Genomic DNA, 18,799 nt, shown 5'->3' with positions numbered 1-18,799 from the left:
CCCCCTCATAATTGGGGAACTAATGCCCCCCCTCCCCCAGGAGCTAGTCCAAGGTTGGCGGGGGTGAGAGCAGTCACAGTGAAGCATTGAAAGGTTCGCACAACAGTCAAGTTTAGTGGCTTTTGTGTAACTGAACAGAACAGAGTAAAAAGTTGTATCTGCAAAATTCAAATTATAGTAGGGTCTTCATCCTCCAGAACAGAGAGGAAATATATTGTCACAAGGTGAAGGAAAAAGAAATAGAACTTTAAGGTGTAGCCGTCCGAAAAATTACCAATGATAAATAAGAAATTTCAGCGGGGATGGAGGTGGGGAGTACGCAAGGTCCTTAGGGAGAGGTACCTGGGGGGCAAAAGTTAAGGGAGTGTCAGAAAACTCAGAAATCGGAATAAAGAATCCTTGTAATGTTTTTCAAAAAATGTAATGTTTTTCAAAACCAATTTGCTGGAAAAAGTCGTGCTGGACAAAATATACGAATGTTAAAAAGGCAGGATTAGGTAATAGTGCCAAGTCATGTTGACTCTAAAGCAGCCGTGGGCAAACTACGGCCCGCGGGCCGGATCCGGCCCGTTTGAAATGAATAAAACTAAAAAAAAAAGACCGTACCCTTTTATGTAATGATGTTTACTTTGAATTTATATTAGTTCACACAAACACTCCATCCATGCTTTTGTTCCGGCCCTCCGGTCCAGTTTAAGAACCCATTGTGGCCCTCGAGTCAAAAAGTTTGCCCACCCCTGCTCTAAAGCAAAAGGAGAAATCAGTTTATTTGATTCTTTTTTTTTTTAAATATATTTTATTGATTTTCTACAGAGAGGAAGGGAGAGAGATAGAGAGTTAGAAACAACGATGAGAGAGACATCAATCAGCTGCCTCCTGCACATCTCCTACTGGGGATGTGCCTGCAACCCAGGTACATGCCCTTGACCGGAATCGAACCCGGGACCCTTCAGTCCGCAGGCTGACGCTCTATCCACTGAGCCAAACCGGTTCGGCTATTTGATTCTTTATGTTGTTAAAAACTGAGTAAATTTTAAAGATCTTATTGGCTTTACACAACAATTTATGCATCAGTCAACATCCAGGCTGGCAGATGTAAAGGAGTTCACAGGAGCTGTACACAACGCAAGACTTTTTTAGGCAGAAGGGAGTGGGAACAAGGAAGTTAGATGAGGCAAAAACGCCATCTGGTTATTACAAAGTTAGCTTCCTTTGACAGGGGTCTACCAGGCAGATTGCATAACCAGTGCGGGTCATGCAACTCGATTGACAGGCTTAAGAGTTTAAGATTCCATTTCTGAGAAAGTCCAAACTCTCATTAAGCCTGGATTTGGTGATGTGACGCGCAGCATAAGTGATTCTAGTTTGGGCCTGTGGTCTTGTTTTTAACTATTCCACCCTTTTTATGCGACTCTTGGCCTGAGAGATGTGATAAAAAATGGAAGCCTTTAGCGCTACATCCAGCAGATGCTCTGTAATTCTCTAAGTCTGGTATGTACAGGTGTGGCATTTACAGGTCACAATATGGGGCTCACATTCTCCAAGTCATTCTCTTTGATCCTTTTCTGACATTCTAGTCTTAGGGAGATCACTTGCTTGGTGGTTAGTGGCTACACATGTATATTTAAAACTTGAGAGAATACAGCACACCAAGGAACTAGTATGATTATTACAAGCGGGTAATGCATTGTCCATGTCTGGAATGCCCTTTGGAGCTATGGTTCTCGAGACCCAAAGCAACCGAAATTAAATAAGTCACAGACTCCATTGTAGGAGTAACTGTTTTAACACCACCGTGCTTATGCAGTGATCTTCTGTAGTGCAGTCTCAACCTCCCAGGAAGCGTCCGTCCAAGGGCAGCAAGTGATGTTGGCCATTGCTCCGCTAACAGATAAGCAGGGGCTGTCAAGAACAACTTTGGCCACAGAGTCTAGGGATTTTGTGGGGCAGCTACTGCTTCAGCAGCAGATTCTGCAATATTTTCTTCTTTTTTTTTTAACATTTTTAAAATCTTTTTTTTTTATTTTTCAATTACAGTTGACAGCAATATTTTCAAGAGTTTAGGACAGGATCCTGATGATAGCCTCATTTGCACTTACTCTTAGCAAGGGATCTGCCAAAGGAAGTGACTTGAATTACGGATGTCTCCTGGTTATTCCCATTGATCGGCCACCTCCTGCACAGCCCACACTGGGGATCGAGCCAGCAACCCGGGCATGTGCCCTGACTGGGAATCCAACCGCAACCTCCTGGTTCATTGGTCGACGCTCAACCACTGAGCAAAAAAGATATGTTTTTATTGATTTTAGAGAGGAAGGGAGAGGGAGAGAGAAAAGTAAACATTGATTGGTTGCCTCCTGTACATACCCTGACTAGGGATTGAACCCACAACCTGGGCATATACCCTGACCAGTCCTCCCCACCTCCCTCGCCCCCACCACAACCCCTCCACCCCCATCCATGCAGGGGACAGTGCTCAACCAACTGAGCCACACGTGCCCAGGCTCCTCACCAACACTCTTTATTGTCTGTCTTATTTATTGTGGCCATCCTGTGTGTGCGAAGTGGTATCTCATCGTTGTTTTGAGTTGCATTTCCTTCATGACTCTTCACGCTGAACATCTTTCATGTGATTGTTGACCATTTATCTATTTCTTTGGAGAAATATTTATTCAAATCCTTTGCACATTTTAAAATTGGATTATTTGTCTTTTTATTGGGTTGTAAGAGTTCTTTGTAGAAGTTCCTTATCAGATATATAGTTTACAAATATTTTCTCCCATTCCTTGGGTTGTCTTTTCACTTTCTCAATGGTGCCTTTGGAATCATATACCTTTTAAATTTTTGTGGAGTCTAACTTACCTAACGTAAGGTCATGAAGATATATATATATACACACACACACACATCCTATCTAATAAAAGAGAAAAATGGTAATTGGCGTACAACGATACCCTTTTCATTGGCTAATCAGGGCTATATGCAAATTAACTGCCAACTATGATTGGCAGTTAACTGCCAACTAAGATTGGCAGTTAACTGCCAACAAGATGGCGGCTAATTTGCATATGTAGGCACAATGCAGGGAGGCGAAAGGGAAAGCAGGAAGAAGCCCCCTGCCACTGACAGTGATCGGAAACCCAGGGGGGAGCTAAGAGCTGGGGGGCAGGGCAAAGGCGGCCCTGGGGCCGCCTTTGCCCTGCCCCCTCAGCCATGATCGGAAATCAGGTGCCTTTGCTGCCCTGGCCAGTGATAGCAGGAAGTAGGGGTGGAGCCAGCGATGGGAGCTGGGCACGGTCGAAGCTGGCAGTCCCGGGAGCTAGGGGTCCCTTGCCTGGGCCTAAAGCGAAGCCCACGATCGCGGGGCCGCTGCAGCTGCGGGTCCCCGCTGCCCGAGCCGGACACCTAGGCCAGAGGCCTCAGGCCTGGTCAAGGGGCCGATCCGGTGATTGGTGATCAGAGGGTGATGAGGGTCAACTCCTCTGGCCGAGGCATCAGGCCTGGGTGGGGGGCGGAGCCAGGGATTGGGGGGATATGATGGTCCCCTTGCCCAGGCCTGAAGCCTGGGTCAGAGACGTCAGGCTTGGGCGGGGGGTGGAGCAAGCGATCAGAGGGAGATGGGGGTCCCCTGCCCAGGCATGATTCCTGGGCCAGAGGCCTCAGGCCTGGGCGGGGGCCAGAGCCAGTGATCAGGGGGAGATGGGGGTCCCCTGTCCAAGCCTGACACCTCTGGCAGAGGCGTCAGGCCTGGGCAAGGGGCCAATCAGGCGATCGGAGGGTGATGGGGGTCTATGCCTCTGGCGGGGGCGTCAGGCCTGGGCAAGGGGCCGATCAGGCGATCGGAGGGTGATGGGGGTCTGTGCCTCTGGCCGAGGCATCAGGCCTGGGCAAGGGGCCGATCCTGCGATTGGAGGGTGATGGGGGTCAACGCCTGAGGGCTCCCAGTATGTGAGAGAGGGCAGGCTGGGCTGAGGGACACTCCCCTCCCCACACACACCCAGTGCACGAATTTCGTGCACCGGGCCCCTAGTATGTATGTATGTATATATATATATATATATATATATATATACACACATATATACACGTATATATATATACATATATACATGTATATATATATATATAATTTCTTTTAAGAGTTTTATAGTGTTAGCTCTTATATTTAGGTTTTTGATCCACTTTGAAGTAGTTTTTGAGTATGATGTGAGGTAAGGAATAAAATTGTTTACACCAAGTAATTATGTGACTTGTCATGGCTACATCGCTAGTCAATGGTGTACTCCAGAGCCAGCTCCCAGTTGTTACTTGCTATCAGAATTCTTGAGTCTAGCTCCAGGTCAACTGCTAATGATCTCTCTGAGCCTTGGTTGCCCCAACTTTAAAAATCCGGTTTTGGAAAACAAACAAACAAACCGGTTTGGGCTGCATTGCCTTAAAGGTCCCTCCAGCTTTTTATTTGCTGTTAGTTTAAGATTGTCCATTTTCCATGATCTTATCTGAGCAGGCCTCTGTGCCAAGAGGAGTATGTATGTCCCAGGCATTGTGTGTCAACTGAAAATAGTGCTCAAGGCCTCCCCCTAGTCCCCAGGGAGCAGGCCAGCACCTAGAGCTGCAGGAAGATCTGCTGACAGCCTTCATTATCTAGAAACAAAGAGCAGGGGTAGGAGAATCCTCAGGAGCCCCCCCCCCCCCCCCCCCCCCGCATTCCCGAAAGAACACAAACAGCCTCATTAGTCACCTGCTAAGGGCCTGCGCCCACATGTCTGGTTGCTTTTTTTGCACAAGAAGTCCTCAAAGCTCTCTTGCTTTTCTCTGAGCTGCAGATGACAGAATTACTACAGTAGCTCAGAGCCACGCTCAGGCCTGTCTGGGGACCTGGGCATCTGTTGTCTTTTGTGGTTCCCATGGCTACCAGCCAAGGATCCCTGGAGGGAACAGGTCCTTGGGATTAGGGGATAAATGATTCTTCCACTGTAGACCCCATCCTGTCCTGCCCTCTTGTCTCACTACCACAATCACTACTGCACAAAGCACACGCCCGTGTGCGGGACATCCCATGTTCCTGTGTGTCCTGCTTTGTGGGCAGGAGCAGAGCAGCCTTTGGTCTAGAGATAATTGGTTCCCACCCCTGAGTACCTGCCATATGCCTCTGAGTTAAGAAATTTTCCACTCTGCTCAGTGGGAACCTGAGCTATTCCTGGCCTTGTGTGAACGCCGAGTAGAATTTTCTCTGCCTTGTTGGGGGTCTTTCTCCAGCTTTGGGAAGCTCTTGATATGTATGATGTGTTTCTCAAAACTTAGCTGAGGACTCAAGGGATCCCCATGCAGACCTTTAGAGCAAGCTGTCTGCAATGCTCTCTCCTCTCCAATATCCTGTCCTGTGAATCCTAGCCATCCTCGTCTCCCAGCACCGTGGCTTCATAACTCAAGGAGATGCCTGCATTCCACCTTTTCCTTCTGGAAATTCTCTCTAGACACCCAACTGGTGCGATTGTGGCACCCAAGTATGAGTTTAACAAGGATGGTGGGTGAGGGGAAACACAAAGTGTTCAGCCCGTTTTCTATGATCTTTGACTCATAAATTTGTTGCATGAAAGCACAGATGGGCCAAGTTGAAAACTTGGCCTGGAGACTGAGGCTGCGTGATTTTGAGCAAGACACTTAACCTCTTGTAGCTCAAGACAGCTGGAGATAGCAGTTCTGGTGGCTCATCACGATGTTCCATGGATTAAACGGGCTAATGTAGATGAAGTACTTAACATAGAACCTGTAATACGGTTAAGTGCTTGAATTGGTAGCTTTTCACAGCCAAGTACTAGGCAGCTGGTAAAGGGAGTAAGGTAGAACTCTAGGAGCTGATATGGAGGGATTTCCAGGGGGAAAAAGATAGTTTACTACCTTTAGTGGGAGAAAAAAGGAAATGTAACGCACTTTTATTTGTAAAAGAACACATAATGCTAAATCAGAAACAAATGAAATTATAGAGGTTAAGGAGAAGTAGGAGGGGAGGAAATGGCATCTAGCTCTCAGCATCCTGTTTATGTCTTTATACTAGTGGCCCGGTGCATGGATTTGTGCGCATCGAAAGGCATCGGGCTCCCTCCTCTCTGGTCCCAGGGTGCGTCCCCCGAGAACCACTGCTGCCAACTCACGGCAGCTCGGCAGTAAACTGGATTGGGGGCTGACAGTGCCCCAGCAACAACATAACCCACGACCGAAGGTGGAATTGCGCTGCCCCTCGAGGAATGGGGGTCGTCCTCTCTGGTTCTGGGATGCGTCACTCGAGAACCGCTGCTGCCAAGTCACTGCAGCTCGACAGCTCCTGCCCCGGGTGGTCGGTGCATGTCATATACACCGGCCAGTTAGTCGAACGGTAGCTTAGCCTTCTATATATATAGTTTTGACTTTTGGAAATGTATGTTTTCGTATTTTAAAAAATGGGCCCTAGCTGGTTTGGGTCAGTGGATAGAGCATCAGCCTGTGGACTGAAGGGTCCCGGGCTCGAATCTGGTCAAGGGCACATGCCTGGGTTGTGGGCTTGATCTCCAATGGGGGGTGTGCAGGAGGCAGCCAATCAAGCTCTCTCATCATTGATGTTTCTCTCCCTCTCTGAAATCAATAAAAATATAAAAAATAAAAAAAGACATTGCCCTGGCAAGGTGGCTCAGTTGGTTGGAGTATTGTGGATTTGATCCCCGGTTGAGACATGTGCAGGAGGCAACCGATTGATGTTTTTTCTTTCTCTCTTATCAATAAAAACATATCCTTGAGTGAGGATTCGAAAAACAGAAAAATCTTAAATTTTAAGCAAAACAATTAACAAGTGAACTCTATACCAAATGGTAAGATTACCGTAAAGGAAAAACTGAATTTAAGGAGCTTCTGAAGGTGGCGCTGTATGTACAGACTATCAATGCAAGAACTACGGAGATGTTGGGACTCAGCAGGTTCATGTTACCAAGCAGTCAGAGTTAACATCCCTCCGTGCAAGGCACTGAGGACCTAATCATCACTCAGGTGGCATTCCCGCCCAAAGTGAAAACCGGGCCCCTGAGGAAACAATCTGCCAGACCCTGAGGGAGGGACGTTTAAAAACCGTCTGGGATTGTTTAAAAATGTACCTTTCACTAAAGACGAAGGCTGAGAAACTTTAGAATGGAAGGGAAAAGCCAGGACAGTATTTGGGACAATATAGTAAAATGTGAACTGTTACATATTAGGTAATAATGTGTCAAATTTCTGAAACTTGATCACTGTACTTTGGTTACATAAAAGAACACCCTTTCCTAGGAGATACTTTGTACTGTGTGCATAGGAAGATAAAGAGCAAATGAGAAAAAATGCTAAAGATGGGGAAGTCGCGGTGAAAGGCTCTATGGGAGTTCACAACACTCAACTTTCCTGAATGACCGAAATGCTTTAAAGTAAAACAAAAAAGAGAAATGGTAACACTTAGTTTTATTTTAACAAATTTAGTATATTTCTTCCCCAAAAAGATAAATCTAAATGCTTGCTCTTGGTGTATACCTCAGGTGTTAGCCTTCAAATTACTTGAGAAAAATTTGGCTTATTTAATGAAAATGCACAGAAGTTTACAACCACATTTATTAGAAAAATATTATCACTTGGATGTTCCCTTCTTTTGAGGTCGAAGGTTCGATCCAGGGCACGGTTCTGTTTTCAGCAAACCCCCTCCACATGGCAGGAACCCCAGCTCTGGGTGCTCTCGGGCCCAGGCATGGCCTAGTCCAACCGCAGACCCAGCCCACCCTCCACATGAGGAGTCATGAGAAACAGGCAGGAGTCGGGCCTGTTCTTTCCATCCAGATGCAAGTGGAAATGAGATCCCAGAACTTGGCAGCGGCAGCAGCTGTCCAGTTTGCCTGCGGAACTTGCACTTCACCTTTTCTTCACAAACTTCTTTCTGGAAGCATTGGGATTTAACCGTCTCCTCCCGGCCCCCAAAGTGTTGTCTCGGACCTGCAGGGTAGCTGAGCGGCTGGAGATGTCGTTCTCTGCAAAGGGAGATACCCCAGCCTCATAGTCAGGGGCAAACACATCCGTTTTCTGCCGGGCCTTGCGGGAGAGTCGCAGCTGAGGGAAGCGCTGGTCCTCAGTCAGATGAGGGTTGACGGCATATTTGCCCCCTTTGGGAGCGGGAAGTGAATACTGCAAATAAGAAAGGCCATTAGAAGGACGGTGATCCATTTTCATACAAGTCAGATCCTGTTAACGTCAGCTTACATGACAGCTCTGGATGCAGGCGGATGACATCAATGTAGTCTCATCCACCGCCTGCTACACGCTAAGCACGTGACATGCATCTTCCCACTTGATCCTCTCCTCAACTCACAGATGAGAGGGGCTAGAATGAACTCTGTAGTGTTCAGTTGAAACTGAAGTTATAAATTCAATTTTTAGTACATGTGTATCCATACACACATGTATATATTCACCATCTCTGCCCACCTGGACAGAGACACCACCCTAGGACAATGAGCACACAAGTGCCAAGATATTTGCTTCTAAAAGCCATTCTTCATAAAGATGACCCAGAGCTGCTCAGAGAAATGGCCGATTCCAGGGCAGGGCACTATAAGAGTCGGAACATCTTGCTATGCTGGAAAGTGGAAAATGTTCAAATAATTGGGACACAGAAGCCAGGCTGAAGGGCCTCTATAAACAGTGTGAACATCTAAGTAAATATGATGGTGATGGATCACAGCCTGAAGACTAAAAGTCCATAGACCACACTCACATAAATGAATACATCAAGAGGAGAAATTCCTCTTGACAGCAGAATGCCAGCTCATGTAGAAAGAATGATGGAATTAGAAAATCACCACTTGGCAACCATCACTGTGAAAACTGATTCAGGTACTTTAACCACGAGTTGAAGTTGGATGAGAAACAGTATTACACGGCATTAGAGTATCTTTCCGTAAGTCGCTTATCACCAATGATAACGTTACAGGAAATTTGTGGCAAAGTTGGAATATGGCCTCAAAGATTAAAATCTTTGTGAAATCTAAGTGAAGGGTGGGTGGGCACTATTTGTATTATTTTTGCAACTTTTCTATACATCTAAAATGATTTCGAAATACAAAGTAAAAAAAAATTTCTTCTCGCGCATTAGAGGCAGTGGCCACTTGGAGAACTCAGTGCCAGGCTGGCTACGCTCTCGTAGTCCTTTGTCTCCAACCCTTCTCTCTCGATTCCTTAGAACAAATACATGGCTGTGTACTCAGCTGGGCCTCTCTTCTGTGCTGTGCATGTAGACACCTCTTCCTCTCTGGTCCACGGAGCTTCTGGAAATCCTGCCCACCCCAACCAGGTGCACAAATCTACCCGCCACCTTGTGAATGACCGCCCTCTTGTGGCCCCACACGCACTTGGCCCTTGTGACTGCCTGGAGTTACTGGCTATTTCTCATTAAACTGCCAGCTCCTCAGAAACCTCACCCCCATCTGCACTGATGACAGGCTCTCAGTAACTATCCTGCAGGAACCACGAGGATTTTCTGTCCTCCGTTCGTTTCGATGCCGGTGCTAAGAGGCCTCGCTTTCCCAGCCCTACGCCCTGCCGCTGGAGGCTGAGAGACACGCCACTCACCCGGAGGCCTCGCGGGTTCAGCACCTTGGGGTTGCGGGAAAAGTGCATCCGCAGGGTCCCGTCGTCGCTGACAGTCACAGAGACTTTCTTCAGGGTCTTGTTTCCACAGTGTGAACAGAACACTCGGCTCATGTCGGAGGTTGTCCTGGAGACATAAAAGCAGATGCTTCGGACTGGAGCCACAAGCAGCCAACCTTGTCCCCAGAGCACAAGATGAGTCACAGGACTCAAGAGGAGGAGGGAACGACAAGAAATGGGGAGTCTAAACAATCTCTCTGTTCAGACCCCAAACACTGTACACGGCATAGACCAAGGCCTTTCGGCCTCATGCTGACGACAACCAAACTGCAGCTGCGTTTCTGAGGCGAAGGGAAATGACACAATGAAAACTGAGCATATTGCCACCTTAATAACAAATCCTTACTGAGCTTTGTCAGGCATTCGTCTACAAGTTTCATATTAAACCAATCCTATGAGGTTGCTACTACCTTCAATTTACACAAGGGGGTAAGGTAAGGTAGCTTTCAAGATGACACAGCTCACAGGGCAGGTAAAAAGCCAGGGAGTCCGGCTCCAGGTTCAGTGCTCTTAACATCACCGTGCTTTCTCAGGGGAGGATTATTACAGCTCGAAATACTGTGTCCCCACATGTGAGCCTGGGCATTAAGCCAGGAGGTGGTTCTGGAGGTGCCAATAATGTATTAACGAATCATAGAGGACATAGGTGTGGGTGTTGAGGACAGACCTCAAGGCCTTGCCTCTTTTCTATCCACTAAAGCCCCAACGATGGACCTCCCACTTACGTATTTCAAAGAAAATCTCTGGCATCATTTCATCAGTAAGTATTTCAGTACTTATTACCAAGTAAGGAGGGCTCTTTGCTTCAGAACCCACACCCTAAATCAGGGGTCCTCAAACTATGGCCCACGGGCCACATGCAAATACAAATATTGTATTTGTTCCCGTTTTCTTTTTTTACTTCAAAATAAGGTATGTGCAGTGTGCATAGGAATTTGCTCATAGTTTTTTTTGTGTTTTTTTTTTTAAACTATAGTCCGGCCCTCCAATGGTCTGAGGGACAGTGAACTGGCCCCCTTTTAAAAAGTTTGAGGACCCCTGTCCTAAATCCTATGCCACTACAATAAGGACTAAAAACGCCTCCCTCGATTTCTCAGGTGGGCGGCTACTGGCAGTCTGTCCCAGGGGTTTCATTGCCTGGTGGGATGAGGTATACATATGAATGAGGTACGCAAGGCAAGGCTCTCCTTCAGGAAGTTTGTAGAAGGGACAGGAAGAGAGGAGAGTGTTCGGCAGAGGGCACGGGTTCGATGATCAGCTACTTACCTGAAACAGCCGTGGCAGCGCAAGATGTAGCTCCGGGCCTCCCGGATCAGCATGCCGTTCACCGCCAGCACGTGCAGCCCCATCTGAAGCAGAACATTCTGCAACCAACAAGTTAAAGCGGCACTGAACTCAGAGCACAACTCAATTTTCTCTTAACATCTGTATAATGACAGTTGAAGGAACTTCACACACCTTGGTTGGGCTCCTAAAGGACTTCTGCTAAGGAAAAGCAAGCTTAGGGTGGCTCTCAAGATAAGTAAAGTAGGGCAAGGACCCAGAGTTACCTCAAGAGCTGGGATCTGTGCTCAGCAATGTCTCTTAACAGAGACATTTATTTTGTCAGAGCAAATATACTCATTTCTGACCTGGAAACCCTCTATGCTTTCCCGGAGTACTTAACTGAGCAAAGAACATTGTGTAAAAGAAAAGCACCAACAGATTATGAAAACAAAGTTTAATGTCTTAGCCCTGGCTTGTGTGGCTTAGTGGCTGGGTATCGTCCCATGCACCAAACGGTTGCCAGGTCGATTCCCGGTCAGGGTACATGCCTGGTTTTTGGGCTCGATCCCCAGTAATTGGCAGGAGGCAGCCAATTGATGTTTTGCTCTTACATTGACATTCCGTCATGTTATGATTCTCTAGCCTCCAAGCAAACTAAAAATTACCGAAGAACACAGGCAAAGTTTCTAGAGCCATTAAAACAATAACCCTGTACAGACCCCCAACCCTCAGAGGGACAGGTATGACACTAAGCCCAGCGCTAACGGGTGCCCTCCACCCACCTGCATGGCGAAGTCTGTGGTCACGCAGCCGACCCGCACGTCCTTCGGGACGGCGCACTGTTCAAAATCCCGCTGGATCTGCTTGATGTTGCTGGGGGTTATCCACCCCCCATCGTCATCACTACCTTCATCTCTCCTTTCTTCAAACCCATTCTCTTCCTCCTCACTTGGAACATCCTCGCCTTCGTCGATCTGAAACATAACAGAATTCACGAACCTCCAGCCCACAGGAGCAAAAGGAGAAGCTAGTGTGCTGTTTGTCACCAGGAGAAGGTAGTCATCAGGGCCTTACCAACAGCTCCTGCAGATCACGATCAATATTAGGCAAAGGGTTCCTCCAAAACATGAAGGAACTGAATTCCAGGTCCTCAGGCTCACCGGCTGGGTGTTCATGTTCCACTGCTTCTCGTGGGGGTCTAGGCTAAGGTTAACATAATAACAATTTTAAGACCTGAACACTGAGAGGGCTACGTATGATATGATATATATGACATACAAGTCAGACCAGACAGGGCGGGACAAACTATAATATTAGTCTAGGTAAATCTGGTTCAGTGTAAACAGTTAACTTGTGGAGATGTGACTTGTGGCAGAAAGGGCATGATGAGCATGACTTGTCTAAGGAATTACCTTTGAGGGCAGATGGAAACCAGAAATGTGTAGAGGAGTTTCGGGGTGCTGAATCGATGAGCTCACTTTAGCCTTAAAAAGAAAAAAGTGACAGCTCTAAGCAAAGAAATACAGTTTGAAAATTCAACATGGAAGAGTAATTAAAAGAGAAAACAGTATTTTCCCTCGGTTACTGAAGTAAAAGATATTCAGTGTTTAAAAAAACTGGAAGTCTGGCCAGGTAGCTCAGTTGGTTAGAGCATCATCCCAATGCCCCAAGGCTGTGAGTTTGATCCCAGTCAGAGTACATACAAGAATCAACCAATGAATGCATAAATAAGTGGAACAACAAATCTATGTTTCTCTCTCTCTCAAATCAATAAAATTAAAAAAAAAAAAAAAAAGAACCGGAAAATATAAATACATACAGTCACGTGCCATTTAAAGACAAGGACACATTCTGGAAGATGCGTCATTAGGCAGTTTCCTCATTGTGCTAACATCATGGATGCACCTACATGAACCCGGGTGGTGTAGCCTGTTCCACACCGAGGCCATATGGTATACACGCCGTCCGTGTGGTTCGGCGCTGACGGAGATGTCATTATGCGGCACATGACTGAGTAATTACTCCGCGATTCCACCACCAAATGACCGCTTTGGGACGTTTCTTTTTTTGTCCTTATCCATAAAGCTGTAGCGAACACCACCATCCATAAACTCAAAAATAGCGTTGTTTGTTTGTTTGTATATATCTTTTTATATGTCAATGATGTGAGAGGTTCATTGATCAGCTGCCTTCTGCCCGATTGAGGATTGAGCCCGCAACTTGGGCATATGCCCTGACCGGGAACCGAACTGTGACCTCCTGGTTCACAGGTTGGCGCTCAATCACTGAGCCACCGCGGCCAGGCAACTCAAAGGTATCTTTGGTTACATCCTTAGGATAAATGCCTAAGAGTGAACTGCTCTTAGTGAAAAGATAGGCTGTTTTAAAGCTTCTGATACAGCCGAAACCGGTTTGGCTCAGTGGATAGAGCGTCGGCCTGCGGACTGAAAGGTCCCAGGTTCGATTCCGGACAAGGGCATGTACCTGGGTTGCAGGCACATTCCCAGTGGGGGATGTGCAGGAGGCGGCTGATCGATGTTTCTCTCTCATCGATGTTTCTGACTCTCTATCTCTCTCCCTTCCTCTCTGTAAAAAATCAATAAAAATATTAAAAAAAAAAAAAAAAAAAGCTTCTGATACAAAATACAAAATATGTAAGTCCTGCCCAAAAGGCTGCAGGAAAAGGCAATTTCTAAGATTTAGGAATAGGTGGATGCCAAACAGAAACCCAGGTATGTCACAGAGTCAGTACAACTATTCCATTCAAACCTCTCCCCCCCCTCACCCCCCAAAAAGACACCCAAAAAACATTCCAGTGACATGCAGAAGTCTATAGTTTAGGCATCACTTTTTTAGACTTTCTGGAGTGAAGGACTCTAAACCTACATGAAAACAAGCTGAGGACAGTTCTGGCAGGTATAGGAACGTGAGCCCACTGTGGTTTTGATGACTTAAGGCAGAGGAGAGCAAGCAATTCTTTGTCAGCACTATTTGAAATGAATTATTATAAGGTTAATTATCTGGCTCCCCAACTTCTCTGACCTTGAAAGAGCCAATAGGGCCCAGGCACAGATAGATTAGTCCAGCCGTGGGCAAACTATGGCCCGCGGGCCAGATCCGGCCCGTTTGAAATGAATAAAACTAAAAAAAAAAAAAAAAAAAAGAGACCGTACCCTTTTATGTAATGATGTTTACTTTGAATTTATATTAGTTCACACAAACACTCCATCCATGCTTTTGTTCCGGCCCTCCGGTTCAGTTTAAGAACCCATTGTGGTCCTCGACTCAAAAAGTTTGCCCACCCCTGGATTAGTCTCTTCAACCTGGGCAAGGCAGCCAAGTCCCCAAAAGCACAACAGGAACCCAGAATTCTGGTGTCAGGGTTTAAAACAAAACAAAACAAAACAAGCAAACAAAAAAAACAACAACACACAAGCACCTAGTGTTCTTGCTTCTGAAAAATTTCTAGTTTAAAAAAAAGTGAGAATGTCGCTTATTTTCACACTTTCTGCATTTTTCAAATTTAACCAATCTTCCCAAGAACCTACAAATCAAAAGACTTACACACATTTGCTAACTGCAATGTTTGACCCTTATTTGGAACTTGATCCAAACAAATAAGCTATTTTTACATTTTTATAAAATTGGGAAATGTGAATGCTAACTGGTTATTTTGATAAGACTAGGGAGTTAATTATTAGAATGTTATAGGTATATAATAAGGATGGTTTTGTGGTTATTTTTTAAAAGAGACACACCTATCAGTGAAATATGATGTCTAAGTTCAAAAGGGCTGGGTCAGTAGAGAGGAAAACAGATCGTAAGTTGATAACCGTGGAAGCAGAACGGTGGGGACCCGGGGTCCGTTCCTTCTATTTTTGTGTATCTGACACTCCCCATAATAAAAAAGTCAAAACAAAAAAAAAAAAACCCCAAAACCAACAGTCCTCCCGATTTACCTTTTCTGGTTCTTGTTTTAAGTGTGACACCCCAACAAACTCTGCCTCCAGCTGGTAGGTAAGTGCCAGCACTTGGATGTCTGTGGCAGAGAGGCTGGGATAGTCTCCAGTTTTCTTTGAAAACTCAGTCACTGTAAACAAAAGAGTCTCAACTTCATTTAGAGGCAAAAAGTCATATGACCGCAGATAAAGATAATGAAAGTCTGAAAAGAACTTAGGATCAATATGTCAAGAAAAACCTCTTAAGACTACCATCCATTTCCTCATCTTTTTTCTAATCATAGCTGACATCTACATTCTCTACCACCAAGATTCATGCCAGTTAGGTTTACTGTGATATCCTTATTGAGTACAAATGAGGAACGGGAGAACAAAGTTAATAGGAAGGCACTCAAAGTTAGCATGATATTTGCAAATGATGAGTTTTTGGTATTATGTCAGAATAGAAGGTCTCTTCTCTCCCAGTTCTAAAATTCTTTGATGTTTAACAATTGAGATTAATAGAATGGATGACCAGATTCCAAAGTGGGATGGAAAGTTAATCCGGCCAATATCTGTTGTAGTCTATGATGGAAAAAAAAATATATATATATTGGTTGCTTTGTAATACATATTGGACAGTTTTTATGTATTAAAATAACAACCTCCCCCCCCCCATGTTTACCACATTGTAAATGCCAGCTGCTGTTATTGTTATTCTCCTGAGACATCAACAATAAACATGCACAATGACATTTTCTGACATATTAACAGAAAGAGGTCTTGTGCTACACGGCCACATGGGACCGTAACTATACTGCTTACATTTCCTAAAAGCGGATACCACTTTACAGCAGCAATTGCACTGGGCATTTACTAGTATTATCTCATACGAGGCACTGTGTTAAAAGCTTTGCATGTCATCCTTCAACCAAATCCTACTACATGCTATTAGTATTTGTTCTGAAAGATGCAGTAACTCCCCCTTAAAGCTTTCACAGTAAGTTGGTGGGAAAAGCTACAGAAGAATCACAAACTAACAGTGTAGCAAACATTTTCATTATCAGCCCCGAAACCCCACAAACACTTCCAGCCACCTAGGACAGTGGTCGACAAACTCAATAGTCAACAGAGCCCAATATCAACAGTACAACGATGGAAATTTCTTTTGAGAGCCAAATTTTTTAAACTTAAGCTATATAGGTAGGTACATTGTTATTAACTTAATTAGGCTACTCCTAAGCTGGCCTTTGCTAAAAACGTCCTCAATCTGATTGAGGTACGTTTGCTGAGGTCGCCCCCTTCCAACTCTCCCATCCGCACTCGTCTTGTATACTTGTTTCGGGACTTTTCCTGGGCACCGGCACCTTGATCCCTAAGGAGAGATCAATGCTGACGCCCAAGCCAAGTGTAACTGTTTCGTTTTCTTTCAGGACTGATGGAAAGCCAAAGGCCACCCCTTGTTTTTCTGAGTTGAGCCTGGCCTCCATTTCCAAAACAATTACCCAAACCAATGACCACTCTGATCTACCGAAAAGACATGGGCAAGAGCCCTGGCCGGTTTGGCTAGGTGGATAGAGCGTCGGCCTGCGGACTGAAGGGTCCCAGGTTCGATTCCGGCCAAAGGCATTACCTTGGTTTCGGGCACATCCCCCAGTGGGGAGTGTGCAGGAGGCGGCTGATAGATGTTTCTCTCTCATCTATGTTTCTAACTCTCTATCCCTCTCCCTTCCTCTCTTAAAAAAAAATCAATAAAATATATTTAAAAAAAAGACATGGGCAAGAGTAAGAAATCCAGGCTCTTTTATTTTTAATCCAAACTCACTCACCGAATGGTTGCCAGGCACTAGCCACTATGCTGAGCGGCAGAGCTCACTTAACGCTCCCAGCAGCCACGGAGGCGGGCGCTGTTATTGCTCCCATTTTACACACGAGGCGATCGAGGCCGAGACGGTCTGAGTGTCACACCCAGGGCAGAGCCAGTCACTGGCACGACCCCGCGGACGCAGATCGGGAAGCTTTTCCTCCCACCGCCTCCCGAGAACCTGAGGTTCCTAAACCAGCTGCTGATCAAGGGGCCCCACCCCAACTCGCACCCGAGCCGGCCCCATCCGCACCCCGGACCCGGCTCCGCCATGGGCCGCCGGGGCAGAGGCACTCACCCAGCCGCACGTATTCCGGGAAGGGCTCTTTGAAACGCAGCTCGTAGGGCAGGACGGCGAGTCGCCGGCGCGTGGCCTTGTCCCGAATCTCGGTGACCACGTCCCGGATGGTGTAGATGTTCTTCCCAATGTCCTGCACGGAGACCGGCCCAGCTCATCGCCCCCGCGCGGGCCGCCGGCCCACACCCTGCTCCCCGCCACCCGAGCTCCCCGTACCTGCAGAGCCGCGTCCCGCAGGAATGCCCCGGCGTCCGCCACAACGTGCTCCACCGGCGCCATCTTGGCTAGGCGACCCCGAGCGCGCCTGCGCCCGTCCCTGCGTCCCACTCCGGCCTCGGGAGCCGGAGGAACGGCCGCAACTGAGCGGCGCCCCCTGGCGGCCACTCCGGCACCAATCAGCTCCGGCTACTTGTGCGCATGCGCACTGCGCCGGCCAGGAGCTGGGGGCGGAGCCGAACCCTGAGGGTGTGAGGGGGCGATACCTGGGGAAATAGGTTTCAGCATCCAGGTCTTAGCGCTTTATTTTTTTTAACTTTTATTTTATTTTTATTTTTTTTTAAATTAAATCTTTATTGTTAAGATTATTACAGTTGTTACTTTTTTCCTCCCATAGCTCTCCTCCACCCGGTTCCCACCACACCCTCTGCCCTTATCTCCCTCCCCCCACTGTCCTCATCCATAGGTGCACGGTTTTTGTTCAGTCTCTTCCCACACCCCCCACACCCCTTTCCCCCCAAGAATTGTCAGTCCACTCCCTTTCTATGCCCCTGGTTCTACTATATTCACCAGTTTATTCTGTTCATCAGATTTTTTATTCACTTGATTTTTAGATTCACTTGTTGATAGATATGTAATTGTTGTTCATAATTTTTATCTTTACCTTTTTTCTTCTTCCTCTTCTTAAAGAATACCTTTCAGCATTTCATATAATACTGGTTTGGTGGTGATGAACTCCTTTAGCTTTTTCTTATCCGTGAAGCTCTTTATCTGACCTTCTATTCTGAATGATAGCTTTGCTGGATAAGAACATGTAAAGCCAGTGTGTGTTGTCATTGTTAAAAAGTCGGTCAATACAGATAACCTACTTTAATGATCACAAGTCTATAAGGTAGGTATTATTTTACAGTCAAGGGATAGCTACTCGAGACAATTCAATACAGCTATCATGGCTAGTAAATGGTTGTAACACTCAGGCAAACCCACTCCGAGCCACTTTCTCAATCATGACGCTACAGCAGTGATTTTCAACCTTTCTCATCTCATGGCACAAACTAATTGATAAAATTCTGCAGCGCACCAAAAAAATACATGTTTTGCTGATCTGATAACAACAAAAAATAGGTATAATTTTGACTCATTCACACCAGATAGCTATTGCTGTGCTGGCTGTTGTCATTTTTTGATTTGACAATCAAAGGGAAAAGAGGTCAGTGCCCATGACTAAACCGTCAGGTATTGCATGTTTTACAAATTACGGCACGCCTGTTGAACATCGCCGTGCCACTATAGTGACAGATGCGTAAGCATCCCCATCTCATTTTGAATAACTTGGAGCCAGGGGTCTATGTCTTATTTACTTTAATATCCTTGCCCCACTTCCCTAAGCAAGGTGCACTATATACTAGCAAATCACTCATTGCTGAATCGAACTGAGAGGTCCAGGATGATTTCTGAATTCCCTTTCAAACCTGAGATTTCATCATTTTGAGGTCTGGCCTATGACAAATTCATGCTGGTGAA

The 18,799-nt window shown here is 46.1% G+C and overlaps 1 protein-coding gene across 2 annotated transcripts; it reads right to left on the bottom strand.

Annotated features, from left to right (window-relative positions):
- Positions 1–7,444: 7,444 nt before the first annotated feature.
- Positions 7,445–17,452, bottom strand: NOB1 (NIN1 (RPN12) binding protein 1 homolog). Of its 2 annotated transcripts, XR_009448892.1 has the most exons (10): positions 17,276–17,452; positions 17,060–17,192; positions 14,919–15,049; positions 12,372–12,443; positions 12,034–12,162; positions 11,742–11,933; positions 10,960–11,057; positions 9,616–9,760; positions 8,248–8,623; positions 8,036–8,172 (listed from the first exon to the last, which is right to left on the bottom strand). XR_009448892.1 is itself a non-coding variant. In XM_059667610.1 (9 exons), the coding sequence occupies exons 1-9, from the start codon at positions 17,336–17,338 to the stop codon at positions 7,903–7,905; spliced, it is 1,233 nt and encodes a 410-aa protein (XP_059523593.1). In that variant the 5' UTR covers positions 17,339–17,443; the 3' UTR covers positions 7,445–7,902. The 2 variants fall into 2 exon arrangements, 1 of the variants encoding a protein (XP_059523593.1); XM_059667610.1 differs by lacking the exon at positions 8,248–8,623 and having other exon boundaries at positions 7,445–8,172; positions 17,276–17,443.
- Positions 17,453–18,799: the final 1,347 nt, after the last annotated feature.

The sequence above is a fragment of the Myotis daubentonii genome, chromosome 15 (genome assembly GCF_963259705.1).
Source record: "Myotis daubentonii chromosome 15, mMyoDau2.1, whole genome shotgun sequence".
Classification (NCBI taxonomy): Eukaryota; Metazoa; Chordata; class Mammalia; order Chiroptera; family Vespertilionidae; genus Myotis; species Myotis daubentonii.
Note: the sequence above shows the minus strand (reverse complement) of the source record. Positions and strands in the feature narration are given on the sequence as shown.

What these genes read in the sequence shown, in the direction of transcription:
- NOB1 (XM_059667610.1), bottom strand. Translation starts at nt 17,338, where the DNA reads ATGGCGCCGGTGGAGCACGTTGTGGCGGACGCCGGGGCATTCCTGCGG. An exon ending in CCCGGAATACGTGCGGCTGG is followed by an intron (nt 15,050 to 17,059) that starts GTGAGTGCCTCT and finishes TTTTGTTTACAG; the next exon opens with TGACTGAGTTTTCAAAGAAA. An exon ending in TGAACCCGCGAGGCCTCCGG is followed by an intron (nt 8,173 to 9,615) that starts GTGAGTGGCGTG and finishes TCTTATTTGCAG; the next exon opens with TATTCACTTCCCGCTCCCAA.